At 54.2% G+C, this 15,191-nt stretch overlaps 1 protein-coding gene across 4 annotated transcripts in view; it reads left to right on the top strand.

Annotated features, from left to right (window-relative positions):
• The window catches only part of TRIM66 (tripartite motif containing 66), a 100,447-nt gene extending 90,082 nt beyond the window's left edge, over window positions 1-10,365 (top strand). For 3 of the 4 annotated variants that reach the window (XM_029060921.1, XM_039911377.1, XM_039911376.1), the window contains 6 exons: window positions 3,962-4,269; window positions 5,121-5,253; window positions 6,624-6,698; window positions 7,957-8,109; window positions 8,693-8,899; window positions 9,627-10,365. In XM_029060921.1, the coding sequence (XP_028916754.1) occupies window positions 3,962-4,269; window positions 5,121-5,253; window positions 6,624-6,698; window positions 7,957-8,109; window positions 8,693-8,899; window positions 9,627-9,686 (936 nt within the window). In that variant the 3' untranslated portion in view covers window positions 9,687-10,365. The remainder of the gene's footprint in view (window positions 1-3,961; window positions 4,270-5,120; window positions 5,254-6,623; window positions 6,699-7,956; window positions 8,110-8,692; window positions 8,900-9,626) is intronic. The other variant, XR_005659835.1, reaches the window with a different exon arrangement.
• The last annotated feature ends 4,826 nt before the right edge of the window (window positions 10,366-15,191 follow it).

The raw sequence follows: 15,191 nt of genomic DNA, 5'->3' as shown, positions 1-15,191 counted from the left end.
AAGTCACTTCGCTTCTCTGTGCTCCGGTGACCTCATCTGTAAAATGGGGATTAAGATTACGAGCCCCATGTGGGACAACCTGATCACCTTGTATCTACCCCAGCGCTTAAGAACAGTGCTTTGCACATAGTAAGTGCTTAACAAATGCCATTATTATTATTATTATTACCTGTGGGGCACAAGGATGCCCCGCGGTAGATTTCCGAGGTCTCTCCGGTGGTGAGCCTGCTGCCTTTTGACCTTTTCCCACATTGCCACCCTTTTGACTGCACAGAGGCCCTCCCCAGGGACCCCCTCCAGACTGAGGGCCCGCTCCTCACATTGTGCAGGGGAGGTTGGGGAAACTCCCTCTCCCCCTTGCCAAGCTAGGGTCCCTGCGGTGGGATACCCATAATCTGGGGATGTCCTCCCTCCTCTTTCCCTGTCTCTTGGAGTGGAGAATCAGTCAATCAATTACTGAGTACTCACTGTGTACATAGCACTGTACTAAGCTCTTGGGAGAGTGCAGTACCACAGAGTTGGTAGTCACATTCCCTGCCCACAAGTGGCTTCCAGTTTATACGGCAATCAAGCGAGATGAAGCATGGCCTAGCGAGAGAGCGTGGATCTGGGAATCGAAGGACCTAGGTTTATTCATTCATTCAGTCGTATTTATTGAGCTCTTACTGTGTGCAGGGCACTGAACTAAGCGCTTGGAAAGTACATTTCGGCAACAGATAGACAATCCCTACCCAACGACGGGCTCACAGTCTAGAAGGGGGAGACAGACAACAAAACAAAACAAGTAGGCAGGCATCAAAACAAGTACACAGGTTCTAATGCTGATTCCATCACTTGTCTGCTGTGTGACTTTGGCTAAGTCATTTCACTTCTCTGGGCCTCAGTCACCTCATCTGGAAAATGGGGATTAAGACTGTGAGCCCCACGTGGGACATGGATTGTGTTCAACCTGATTAGCTTGTTTCTTTCTCAGTGCTTAATTTGGTGCCTGGCACATAGAAAGCACTTAACAAATACCGTGATTTTAAAAAAAGTGTTCATTCATTCAACCATTCGTACTTACTGAGCGCTTACTGTGTGCACAGCACTCTACTAAGTGCTTGGAAAGTACAGTTCAGCAACAAAGAGAGACAATCCCTGCCTGCAGTGGGCTCACGGTCTCGAAGTGGGGAGACAGACATCCAAACAAGTGAACAAGTGGGAGCCGGGGGAGCGTTGACTGGGGGTACAGAGGGCAGCCAAGCCAGAGCCCACCCTGGTGTGGGGGGAATGTCTGGCTGACTCAGTGATCCTTCACAGAGTCCAGGTGTCCAGCTACAGTCCAGCCAGCTTGGGTCACACTTTTAGACTCCGTGAGATCTTCTGCGTCCTCTCAAAATCCACCCCCTCCTCCGGTGCACCAGGCTCCATCCCTTCACCCCTCATCAAAACACTTGCCCCTCCTCCTTCTTCCCTTCCTGTCATCTTAAGCTGTTCGGTCTCCGGTACCTCCTTTCCCACTGCTCTCAAACATGCTCACGTCTCCTCTATCCTAAAAAAACCCTGCCTTGACCCCATGGCTCCCTTCAGGTATCGCCCCATCTCCCTCCTATCATTCCTCCCCAAACTCCTTGTGCGAATTGTCTATACCAGTTGCCTCAAGTTCCTCTCTTTCAATTCACTCCTTGCCCCCCTCCAATCTGACTTCCGTCCCCTTCACTTCACAGAAACCACCTTCTTAAAGGTCACCAGTGTTCTCCTTCTTGCCAAATTCAACGGCCTCTACTCCATCCTAATCCTCCTCGACCTCTCAGCTGACTTCAGCACTGTCGACCATCCTCTTCTCCTTGAAACATTATCCAACCTTGGCTTCACTGACACTGTTCTCTCCTGGTTAATAATAATAACGACGATGATGGTATTTGTTAAGCGCTTACTATGTGCCAAGCACTCTTCTAAGCGCTGGGGTAGATACAAGGTCATCAGGTTGTCCCACGTGGGGCTCACAGTCTCAATCCCCATTTTGCAGATGAGGTGACCGAGGCACAGAGCAGCTAAGTGACTTGCCCAAAGTCATGCAGCTGACAATTGGAGGAGCTGGGATTAGAACCCACGACCTCTGACTCCTAAGTCCGTCCTCTTTCCACTAAGCCACACTGCCTCTCGGCTTCCCGGTTCTCCTCCTATCTCTCTGGCTGCTCATTCTCGTGGGCTCCCCCTCCGCCTCCCACCCCCTACCTATGGGTATCCCTCAAGGTTCAGTTCTGAGTCCCCTTCTATTCTCCATCTACACCCACACCCTTGGAGAACTCATTTGCTCACTTGGCTTCAACTTCCATCTTTATGCAGCTGATTCCCAAATCCACATCTCCGGCCTTGATCGCTCTCCTCCCTCACAATCTCACATTTTCTCCTGTCTTCAAGATATCTCTAATTGGATGTCCCACCGGGCACCTCAAACTTAACATATCTAAAGCAGATCTTATTATCTTCCCACCCAAACCCTGACTTTCCCATCACTGTGGACGGCACCACCATCCTTCCTGTCTCACAAGCCCGTCATCTTGGCGTCATCCCCGATTCCTCTCTCTCTCTCTCTCGCTGAACCCACGTATTCAATCCGCTACTAAATCCTGTCGGTTCGTCCTTCGTAACACCGCTAAAATCCACCCTTTCCTCTCCCTCCAAACTGCTACTTTAGTTAATCCAAGCACTCATCCTATCCCGCCTTGATTACTGCATCAGCCTCCTTGCTGACCTCCCAGCCTCCTGTCTCTCCCCACTCCAGTCCATACTTCACTCCCTGCCCTGATTATTTTTCTACAGAAACATTCCGGCCACGGTTCCCCGCTCCTCAAAAACCTCCAGTGGTTGCCCATCCACCTCCATTTCAAAGAGAAACCTCTCACCATCGGCTTTAAAGCCCTCAATCACCCTGTCCCTTCCTACCTCACCTATACTACTCTCCTACTACCACTCAGCCCATACATTTTGCTCCTCTGATGCTAACCTTTTCACTGTACCTCCGTCTTGCCGCCGACCTCTCGTCCACATCCTTCCTCTGGGTCGAATGTCCTCCCTCTTCATATCCGACAGACAGTTTCTCTCCCCACCTTCCAAGCCTTATTGAAGGCCCATCTCCTCCAAGAGGCCTTCCCTGACTAAGCCCTCCTCTCCTCTTCTCCCACTCCCCTCTTCGTCACCTTGACTTGCTCCTTTTATTCATCCCCACTCCCAGCCCCAAAGCACTTATATACATATCTGTAATTTAATTTATTTATAATAATGTCTGTTTCTTCCTCTAGACTGTCAAACCCGTTGTAGGCTGAGAATATGTCTGTTGTATTGTTACGGTGAACTCTCCTAAATGCCTAGTACAGTGAGCACAGTAATTAATTGAGCGCAGTAAGTGCTCAATTAATACGATAAACTGACTGAGTTGATTGGTCCCTCACAGAGGCCAGGTGCCCGGCTACCGTTCAGCCAGCTCAGAGCACACTCTGGCAGGGGGAGATGTCTGGCTGACTCAGTGGTCCCTGACAGAGGCCAGATGCCCAGCTACTGTCCTCCTTATGGAGAACCCTTTTTTCTTTTAAATGGTATTTGTTAAGCGCACACTTTGTGCCCGGCACTATTCTAAGCACTGGGGTAGAGGCAAGCTATTCAGGTTGGAAACAGTCCCTGTCCCACGTGGCGCTCACAGTCTTAATCCCCATTTTACAGGTGAGCTAACCGAGGCCCAGAGAAGAGAAATGACTTGCTCAGGGTCACCCAGCAGACAAGGGGTAGAGCCGGGACTAGAACCCGGGTCCTTCTGATTCTTAGGCCCCTGCTGTTTCCACTAGACCATGCTACTTCTCCCTCGAGCCTTGTAAATTCCAGGCTTAGGGACCCTGAGTTCTCAGGAGTCTCTTCACTCTTTCCCCCCGCGCCCAAACCACCCCCTGAACTGTGTCTCTTTGCTCTCGGCTCCTCTCCCAAGGTCAACCAAGACAGTGGGCCAGAGCCTGTGAAACCCCAGCCCGAGGATTCCGAAGAGAGGAAGGTCCTGACGGGTCTCCTTGGCGGGCAGAGGCCCCCCGGGTTTGAGGACGTATACCCCGGGGAACACAGGCTCGGCCCCGGGATCCCCGGGGGCAAGAGGCCGTCCCTGGACCAGGACTCCGACCCCATCGAGAACGAGGACTTCTGCGCTGTCTGCCTCAACGGCGGGGAGCTGCTCTGCTGTGACCACTGCCCCAAAGTGTACCACCTCTCCTGCCACGTGCCGGCCCTGCTCAGCTTCCCAGTGTGAGTCCAGGGCCCTGCCCGGCCCCTGCTCGACCCCAGATCCGGCTTGCCCGAGCTCTGGCCCCGGCCCAACCCAGGTTCAGCCCCTGCCCGGCTTCTCAGTGTGAATCCCGGGCGCTGCCTGGCCCCAGCTCATCCCACGCTCGGCTTCCCCGTGTGAGTGCGGGGCATTGCCCGGCCCCTGTCAGGCTCCAGCCCGGCCCTGGTCCGGCTTCCGGCCCGGCTCCGGCCCCAGCCCCAGCCCCAGCCAACGCTTACCTTCCCAGTGGGAGTCCAGGGCATTGCTTGGCCTCTGCCCAGTCCCAGCCCTGGTCCAACTCCAGTTTGGCCCTGATCCAGCTCCAGCCCAGTCCCAGTCCAACTCCAGCCCAGCCCCAGCCCAGCCCCAGCTCCAGCCCCGGCCCAGGCCCCGCTCAGCTTCCCAGTTCAAAGCCAGGACGCTACCCTGCTCCCGTCCAACCCCAGCCTGGCCCCTCTTCTGCCCCCGTTCAGCCCCAGCCCAGTCCTGGGGTAAAGGCCTCTCCCCAGCCCGGGGACTTGCCAGCAACTGTCTCCACAGCTCTGCCCCGGAGACCTGGGTGGAAGCAGCTGAGAGCTTTGCGCTCTCTGGTTTTCTACCTACGTCGCCCCACGGTCCCTAGTGAAAATCCCCACAGGGCCAGGTGCCGCTGTCTCCTACTTGAGTTCCTGGACCCCCTCATTGGATGTGCCCGCCTAGGCCGCCCCTGCCAGATCTCCCCGGGTGGAGGAAGAGTTGAGGAACTGGCGCGCTGGGCCAGAGGGGAGCCGGAGGTGGGTCGGGGTGGGGTGGGGGGCTGTGTGGGCCTGAGCAGAGCCTCTCTGCCCCCCAGGGGGGAGTGGGTGTGTGCCCTCTGCCGGAACCTGACCAAGCCCGAGGTGGAGTACGACTGTGACAACACCCGCTACAGCCGAGCCGCCCACCAGGACGGGACCCTGCGGGGCCTGAACGACTACGACCAGAAGGTGGGCGTCCCTTTCTCCCCTACCCCCGGTGCCCCCCGCCCCCCGGTGTCCCCTGCCCCCCCCATCACATCCCACCTCCCCTCGTCTTAGGAGAAGGCCCTGAAGCAGTGTGGTCTAGTGGATAGAGCAAAGGCCTGGGCGTCAGAAGGACCCGGGTTCTAATCCCGGTTCCACCATTTGTCCGCTCTGTGTGACCTTGGGCAAGTCACTTTACTTCTCTGGGCCTCAGTTCCCTCATCCGTGAAATGGGGATTAAGACTGCGAGCGCCATGTGGAACAGGGACTATGTACACCCCGATTAGCTCCTATCTACCCTAGTGCTTAGTCCAGTGCCTGGCACATAGTAAGTGCTTAAGAGATACCATAAAAAAACCCCTTGTTGTCTCTGTTGCCTGTTATGGCGGTGACGACTGTTCTGGGAGGGGAAGAGCAAGTTTTTGTCTGTGGGGCCCTGGCTTCCCATACTATTAGTTCAGGGACAGGAGCCGTGGCCTGCTGATGGATTAGGGTGGCTTAGTTTTGTCAGAGTTCTGTGCCTTGATTTGTTTTTTTAATGGTATTTTTGCCAGGCACTCTACTAAGTCCTGGGGTAGATGCAAGTTAAACAGGTTGGATATAATCCATGTCCCATGTGGGACTCAAAGTCTTAATCCCCATTTTACAGATGGGGTAACTGAAGCCCACTGAAACGAAGTTACTTGCCCCAGGTCACACAGCGGACCAATGGCAGAGCTGGGATTAGAACCCGGGTCCTTCTGACTCTCAGGCCCATACTCTGCTAGGTCACTATTTTCTCAATCAGTCAATAAGTGGTATTTATTGAGTGTATAATGTGTGCAGAGCACCGTATTAAGCGCTTGGGAGAGTATAAGACAAAGGAAGCAGCATGGCCTGGTGGATAGAACACAGGCCTGGGAGTCAATAGGGATCTGGGTTCTAATCCCGGATCCACCAAGTCACATTACTTCTCTGTGCCTCAGTTACCTCATCTGTAAAGTGGATATTAAGATTGTGAGCCCCGGGTGGGACATGGACTGTGTCTAATCTGATTTTCTTGTATCTACCCCAGCAGTTAGTACAGTGCCTGACTGTACATAATAAGCGCTTAACAAATACCATTTTTTTTAAAAAACAAAGCAAGGTAAAGGCTTGGGTCAAGATTTCCCAATCTCCAGGTATTTTGCAGCGTTCCCTTCTCCCACCCTCCTCCCTGCTCAACAAGTCAATCAATTGTGTTTATCGAGTGCTTACTGTGGGCAGAGCGCTGTGCTAAGCGCTTGGGAGAGTACAATAGAACAATATAACAGACACTTCCCCGTCCACGACAAGTTTACAGTCTAGAGTCACAGGGTGGATTTTGGTCTTTGCAGAAATGCGAAAAGCTGGTGCTATCTCTGTGCTGCAGCAGCCTCAGCCTTCCGTTCCACGAGCCCGTCAGCCCTCTGGTAAGTTCATTCATTCGCTCGGCCGTATTTATTGAGCGCTTACTGTGTGCAGAGCACTGTACTAAGCGCTTGGAGTGTACAATATGGCAAGTTCTGCCCTCTCGGGCCCTCGGCGCCACCGGGATAAGCTCTTCCTCTAAGGAGGGTTGGTTCGGCGTCCTTCAGGCAGCCCTCAGTGGCGCTGGCACCACTGGAAAGCTCTCGGGGGTGGGGCCTCAGTGACCTCATCTGTAAAATGGGGATCGGGACTGTGAGTACAGTGCCTGGCACATAGTAAGCACTTAACAAATACCATCATTATTAGTAATAGTAGAAGGAGTGGGGGTGGGGTTGGTGGCATGTATTGAGCAACTGTTGAGTGCAAAACATCGTTAGTAAACTCTTGGAAAAGAACAGAAATGAGACAGAACTCCCCTCCCACAAGGAACTGACACTCTAGGTATGATTTTGTAAATTATGAGCCCCATGAAGGACAGGGCCCATGTTTAATTCCCACCGGTGTCTTTTCTCCCAGCTTTTAGTAAAGTGCTCTGCATACAGTAAGTGCTTAATAAATGCTCCGACTGCTACAATTCCCCCTTCTTAGACTGTGAACTCTGGGTGGAAAAGGGTCTGTGTCCGATTTGATTATCTTATGCTTCGCCAGTGCTTGTCTCGGGGCTTGGTACCGAGCAAGCACTGAACAAATGCCATAATTTTTAATGAGTGAGGCGGGCATACGAAACGACGTACAGCTCTTGGGGGTGGTTGGAAAAACCCAAAACAGATAGGCAAATATGCCAGGATGAAGGATCAGGATAAATCATTGAACATACAATGGAATCTGTAAAGAAGCAGCGTGGCTTAGTAGAAAGACCACGGGCTTGGGAGTCAGAGGTCGTGGGTTTTAATCCCAGTTCCGCCACTTGTCAGCAGTGTGACTTTGGACAAGTCACTTCACTTCTCTGGGCCTCAGTTCCCTCATCTGTAAAATGGGGATTAGGACCGTGAGCCCCACATGGGACAACCTCATTACCTTGTATCTACCCCAGCGCTTAGAACAGCGCTCGGCACATAGTAAGCGCTTAACAAAAACCATAGATATTATTATTATTTTTACCTATGTAGAAGAGTGAGGGGATGCTGTTTGGATGGATACGACTTGGGGCATTGGGAATTAATTGGGTAGAGCTTCCTGGAGGAGGTGGGGTTTTAGCAGCTTTGTAATCACCTCCCCGGGCCCCACCCTGCCCCCTCTCCCTCCTCCCCACTCCCGCAGGCTCGGCATTACTACCAGATCATCAAACGGCCGATGGACCTGTCCATTATTCGGAGGAAGCTCCAGAAGAAGGACATCGCCCACTACTCCTCTCCGGAAGAAGTGGTGGCCGACGTGCGGCTCATGTTCTGGAACTGCGCCAAGTTTAATTACGTGAGTCCCCGCCCGGCCCTCTCCCACGGCTCCGACGAGGACTCCCCTCATTCCACCCAGCAGCGGGGTCTACTGGAAAAGGCACTGGCCCGGGAGCCAGAGGGTCTGAGTTCTAATCCTGACTCTACCTCGTGTCTGCTGTGGGACCTTGGGTAAATCATTTGGCTTTTCTGGGCCTCAATTGCCTCATCTGTGAAATGTGGATTCTATATCCGTTCTCCCGCCTGCTTAGACTGTGAGCCCCGTGAGGGAAAGACATTGGGTTCAACCTTGTATTTACCCCAGCGCTTAGTACAGTGCTTGTCGTATAGTAAGTGCTTAACAAGTATCATCATTATTGTTACCTTTCTACTGTGACCTTGGGCAAGTCATTTTGCTTCTCTGTGCCTCAGTTTCTTCATCTGTAAAATGTGGATTTCATACCTGCTCTCCCTCCTCCTTAGACTGTGAGCCCCAAGCGGGACAGGCACTATGTTTAGCCTGATTACCTTGTATTTACCCCAGTGCTTAGTACAGTGCTTGTCCCGTGTAAGTGCTTAACGAATATTATTAATGTTTTTTTTTTAAATTCTCCCCGCCCCAGCCGGATTCTGAGGTGGCGGAGGCCGGCCGCTGCCTGGAGGTGTTCTTCGAGGGCTGGCTGAAGGAGATCTACCCCGAGAAGCTGTTTGCCCTGCCCCTGCAGGAAGATTCCGACTCGGAGGATTTGGAGCGAGGAGCTCCTCGGCCGTTCCAGTGGCCGGCGTACGGGCAGGAGAGCGTCCAGCCCAAGAGGAGGCGCCGCCAGGCCGTAAGGGTCTCCACGGTGGGGTTGGGGGCAGACGGTGCGGGCTCTGGGCCCGGCGGCCTCCCCGGGGACCCGAAGCAGAGGCGGGGCTGCCGGCCGACATCCGAGGCCCCCGGCCCACTTGCGGCCACCTGTGGGGTCACAGCCACGTCCCACCCGGCAAACCCGAGCGCTTAGAACGGTGCTTGGCGCACAGTGATCGCTTAATACCATCATAATTATTATTATGATTCAAGGTTTGAAGGGGGAGAGGCCCGGATAGTCTCGGCCCCTGCCAGGCCCTAGCCCGGAACCTCCAGGGAAATGACTCCGGCCGGCATCCGTCTCTCTTCCCTCTAGCCTAGCCGCCTCTGCGGGCGGGGAACGTGTCTCCCGACTCTGTTCCGTTGGACTCTCCCAAGTGCTTAGTCCAGTGCTCCGCAGCCGGTAAGCGCTCAAGAGATACGATTTGATCGACCGATCTCCCGTTCTCCCCCAGGGGCAAGAAGAGTTTCTCCCGGCTCCTCGGGGCCCACGGGAGCTCCCCTCGAGCCAGTTCTCTGGACCGTCTCCGCTGGCGGCTTTGCGTGCTGATCCGCCCCGCTGAGCAGGCCCCAGGGCTCCTGGGGAGCGGAGCCCAGACAAGCAGCACCCTCAGGGAAACGTCGCGGGTAGACCTTTCCCCCGGAAAACAAATCCTAGCCGCGGGTTCCTCCGGTTAGCCCTGACCTCGTGCCTCCCTTCTTCCCAGGAGAGCGAGAGAGCCAAGAGGATGTCATTTCGGCTGGCGAACAGTTTTCCCCAGGTGTGACAGCCCCGAGCCCTCCAAGAGCGGATCACCGTGACACCGGACACTGACGGGGGTGTGCGACTGCGCGTGAGGCTGTGAGGGAGAGAGGGAGAGAGGTGAAAGAGAACAGGGCAGGTGCCCCCGGCGGGGGTAGCGGTTCTCGGCCCCGGGGCGCCCTCTCCACCCCCGCTTCCCAGCCTCTCGCCTAGCCCCGCTGGAGAGCTGGCGGACGAGAGGCCACGCCCTCGCCAAGCTCCGTGCCCCTCCGTAGCCTTTCCCCTGGCGTCCTAAAACGAGGAGGGTAAAGTTCTCCCTCTCCAGTGTAGCAGATTGCGGTTGGTACAATCTCTTAATGAACAGCTCTTCCCGTTCTCCCCCTCCAGAACCTGCCACCGTCAGAGCCGGGCAGCCATTCCGATGCCCCCGGGAATTGGGCCTTTTAGAGGGAGCCGGCCTCTCGGTGACGGGGGCCCGAGGCACGACGTGTCCAGCCTCCGGTCGTCGGGGTCCGGCCTGCGAATGTGCATGTGAGGCATGAGCGTGTGTGGGTGTGTGTAATTTTGTGCACGCTCACCTGTGTGTGTGTGTGTGTGTGTGTGCGTGTGTGTCTATGTGTGAGTTTAGAAAGGGAAGAGAGCAACTGGCATGTGGTAGTTTCCATATTACCGGTCCAGAATATCCAAAGATGGTCATTCATTCATTTAATTGTATTTATTGAGCGCTCACCGTGTGCAAAGCACCGTACGGAGCGCCTGTCCCTCTTCCGCTTTTACTTTTGGGGTGGGGGACCGTTTCGCCCACGATCTGAATGCCCGGAACTACGGAGAGACTTCCGGGAACCGACTCCTCTTCGGGGTCCGTCACCTTTCTGCCGACTACGCCCTTCCCAGAGTTCCCTCGTCTGCTCCAGCGTCTGGCCGAAACCCCGGGAGAGACGGCAGATTCTCCTCGGGTGGGGACGAGATCAGATGGGGTCGATGATTGACCTCAGCTTTCCCTCCCTTGGGTGACAGGGTAGAGGTTGTTTTAGACAATGGATGTGGTTTCTCTGTAGGGGTACTTAAGATTGAAATACTCCAGCCCACTCTCTCCATCTTGCGCCGTTTACCGGTTACTCTCCCGCACGACAATCTGATGGGCTGAAAGTTCCTACAGGGTGTGGGAGCCGTCCGCGGAGGAGACCGGGACAGTGGTCGACAGGCTGCTCGCCCTCCCCGACCCCATTCTCTTGTGCCCCTCTGGGCGGAGTCACCGAACCTGGGCCACTTCCCAGAAAAAAACGCCCCTCTCTGCTCTCCTGCGGGTCCACTTCAGAGGAATGAATAAGGGTTTCAGGGTTTTCTGGTAGAGGCAGGCCTGGCGAGAGCTAACGACCTCTCTTTCTTCCCCCAACTCACCTTCGGGTTCTGACCAGTTGGGTCTTTCCCCGATCCCCGGCTGCTCCTTTTGCGGTCGGTGCCTGGCCGGGATTCTCGCCTCCTGGACCGGTCGGCACCCCGTGCTCCGGGATCTCAGAAGTAGCGGCACATCAGAGTGCCCTCCTGACCACCATCGGGAACTGATTCCCGCTTCGTATCCACCGTCTTCCCTTTGGAGCGGGATGGGGGTCCTGAAACCGGGAGAGGTCCAAGCCGAAGGGAGACGATTCAGGCCTCGGGCCACCCGAATGCGTGGTTATCTCCCCTCTGGCACCCTCTGTCCTGAAAAGACCCTTTCGGGTGTGATAATTGTAGTAATTGTGGAATTTGTTAAGCGCTTACTGGGTGCCAAGCGCCATTCCTTCTAAGCACTGTAAGCTCACTGTGGGCAGGGGACCTGTCTGTTATATTGTCATATCGAATTCTCCCAAGTGCTTACTACAGTGCTCTGCCCACAGTGAACACTCGATAAATACGATCGATTGGGGCAGGTACAAGGTAATCACAGTCTTAATCCCCGTTTTACAGTTGAGGGAACTGAGGCCCAGAGAAATGAAGCGACTTGCCCAAGGTCACACAGCTGCCACGTGGCAGAGCCGGGATTAGAACCCACGTCCTCTGCCGCCCGGGCCCGGGCTATTTCCCCTAGGCCGCTCTGCTTCCCTAAGGGCTTAAATGACCAGAACCACGGAGCTCACCCAGTCGGGGCTGGAGGCTACAGCCCGGAAAGCGGATTTGGGGAGGTTTCCCCGGCCCCGTCCGATGGCGGGCGGCGCCCCGTGAAGCTTCGACTTGGTGGCCTCCCCCATGCCGACTCTCTCTGCTATCATCCCTGGCGACTCTCCGGGATGGAAAAAACAAAGGACGCTTCTCCGCACATCTTAAAATAAAGTCTGCTGCGAGACACTGCCTGGGACACCCTTGGGCAATGGTGGCTTCGAGGCCTTTGACCCAGCTCATCGCTGTGAAAATAATCGCCGTGAAAATAATAGCCCCATCCTTTCCCCGTCCATCCCACAGGTAGCCATCTGGCTATTTGCACTTGCTTTCACGTTTGCCGGCCGTCTAGACTCCCCCGTGACGCTCTACCTGTGGACTGTATCCTCCCGTTACAAGACCACATACTCGTTGCCTTTTCTTTCTCTGTTTTGGAATGGGAGAGCTTTCTAGTTTAAGCCAAACAGATTCCGACTAGCAAACAGGGCTGATAGAGGCTCCCGGCCTATCAGGGTTGCTTGCCGAGTGCCTCCTGCAGCCAGAGCACTGCACTGAGCACTCGGGAGGGTACGCCAGAAGGAAAAGCACGGCCCCTGCCCGGAAGGAGCTTACGGTCTAACGGGGTTCCAGCTTCTTGGAAAGCTCAGAGTTGACGAGAGCAATTCCCAACTCACCTCGACGGAAGCGCTTCAGGACCGTCTTCCGGCTGCCTCTCGGTCGCTATACTCAGAATAATCCGGTCAGGTGTGGGAGGGACGTCGTCGTGACCTGTGAGGGCTTGGCTTCTTTTGTCGGGGCACCGTGCCGTCGGGTCAGGGTGGCTCAGTAAGGCCCCCGGGGCTCTCAGCCTCCCTTCCAAGGATCGTCTCTCCTCCCGAGTTCTTTGACCCGATTCGGATGATTGCTCCTCCCCGCCAGTTTCCGTGCTCAGGGTTCATCAGGGGACCGTTTCGGTATAGAGAGGTCAGGGAGACCCGGCTCGGACACCCACCCGGCAACTCCTCGCCAACGCCATCGGGAATTAAGATTTCCCGGAAGCCAGCGGTGGGCCGTGTGTGGAGCGAACACCCAGAAGACGGGCCCGGTCTTCAGGGAGGGGGTCTGGAAAGGGGGACCTGATCCTTGGACCCTAACAGAGCCAAGGGCTTCCAGGAGGAACCGGAGTCCTTTGCTGATATCAGCATCGCCCCTTCCCAGTTATAACCCCCCTTGGATAGTCCCAGTTCCTTCCTGGCCCCTCGACTGAGTCATTTCCCTCTTGGGATTTTCAACATCCTAGCGAAGTTACCAAATGACCAAAGTTTAATTCCCCATCCGGAACCTCCATGGCCTAAGCAAGGGGACCGGTTGGTGTGACCATTTCTGACGTAAGGTAGGAGAAGCCGGTAGTCGACATAGTGAGAAAATGAAGATCGGGATCAGAATGCCCAGTTAGGAATTGATTTCCGTTTAATGCTGTTAATATCTAGAACTCCTACTTCCCATCACGTAAGACACTCGGACAGGAGAGACTAGGTGATTTAAAAGTCGAAGAATCCCTCGGAGCCATTCCGCCAGGTAGCAGATGTTTAGTGTTGCTTCTTTGTGTTGTTCTTTCAGAGTTCGGATGGTTTGGTTTTGGTGTCACAATGTCTGGTTTTTAACAGAATGTAGAAAACTGAACATTTATATGAAAAATTAAAAGACCCATCTCCACCCACTGCTTTCCTCAGAGTGGTGTTTGTGCTGATCAGGTTAGGCGTCTCCCCCGCGGGCTTATGGGAACTCACATGAAAAGCAGTGTGACCTAGTGGAAAGAGCACGGGCCTGGGAGTCAGAGGACCTGAGTTCTAATCCCAGCTCTGCCATTTGCCTGCTGTGTGACCGTGGACAAGTCACAACTTTTCTGTGCCTCAGATACCTCATCTGTAAAATGGGGGCTAAATCCCCCTTTTCCCTCCCCCTGAGACTAGAAGCCCCAATTGAGACAGGATTGTGTCAACCTGATTATCTTGTATCTATCCCAGGGCTTTACTAGAGTGTTTGGCTTGTAATAAGTGCTTAGCAAATGCCACAATTATTATCAATCCCCTCTGAGTCCATCCAGGTTGGAGCAGCGTGGCTCAGTGGAAAGAGCCTGGGCTTCGGAGTCAGAGGTCATGAGTTAGACTCCCGGCTCTGCCACTTGTCACCTGTGTGACTGTGGGCAAGTCACTTAACTTCTCTGTGCCTCAGTTCCCTCATCTGTAAAATGGGGATTAACTGTGAGCCTCACGTGGGACGACCTGATTACCCTGTATCTACCCCAGCGCTTAGAACAGTGCCCTGCACATAGTAAGTGCTTAACAAATACCAACATTATTAATAACACACAAAGGTATCAGTATCCCATCACTTCTCCCAACCTTTTACTTGTCCATTGTCTCCCTCGGGCCTGGAAGCCAGAATGATATGGGTTCTAATCCCGGCTCTGCCGCGTGTCTCCTGTGTGGCCTTGGGCAAATCACTTCACTTCTCTGTGCCTCCATTACCTCATCTCCAAAATGGGGATTAAGACTGTGGACCCCACGTGAGATAGGGACTGTGTCCAGCCTGATTTGCTTGTATCCATCCCCGTGTTTAGTTCAGGCCTGGGACATAGTAAGTGCTTAGCAAATACCACAAATATTATAATTACCTCCCTCTCCACCACTCTTCCTGCCGTCCATGAAGGGTAAGCTCTTACTGCAGCAAGAGCACTGGAACATCAATCAATCAGAGGTATTTATTAAGTGTTTACTGTGAGCAGAACACCATATCGGAGCGCTCGGACAACAGATTTGGAAGATGCGATCCTGCCCCTAAGGCGCTGACAGTCTATAGGGGGAAACAGACATTAAAATAGATAAGAGATAGAAGAAATAGTAGAGTATAAGGTTTGGGAAACAGCGTGGCTCTGTGGAAAGAGCTCGGGCTTGGGAGTCAGAGGTCATGGGTTCGAATCCCAGCCACTTGTCAGCTCTGTGACTGTGGGCGAGTCACTTCACTTCTCTGTGCTTCAGTTCCCTCATCCGTCAAATGGGGATTAAGACTGTGAGCCTCACGTGGGACAACCTGATCGCCCTGTATCTACCCCAGTGCTTAGAACAGTGCTCTGCACATAGTAAGCGCTTAACAAGTACCAACATTATTATTATTATTCGTAAGTGCTGTGGGGCTGGGGGGAGTATCAGTGTTCTTAAGAGGTACCCAGCCACCTGCACAGTTGATGCAGAAGGGACGGAGGATAGGACCAATAAAGAGCTTAGTGTGGGAAGAGCTCTTGGAGGAGATGTGATTTTAGGAAGGTTTTGAAGGTGGGGAGGGTAGTGGACTGCTGGTCGCGGAAGGGGAGGGAGCTCCAGACCTGAGGGAAAATGTGTGCAAGGGGTCA

Source organism: Ornithorhynchus anatinus, chromosome 3 (genome assembly GCF_004115215.2).
Source record: "Ornithorhynchus anatinus isolate Pmale09 chromosome 3, mOrnAna1.pri.v4, whole genome shotgun sequence".
NCBI lineage: Eukaryota > Metazoa > Chordata > Mammalia > Monotremata > Ornithorhynchidae > Ornithorhynchus > Ornithorhynchus anatinus.
This window is presented reverse-complemented; position numbering and strand designations above follow the sequence as displayed.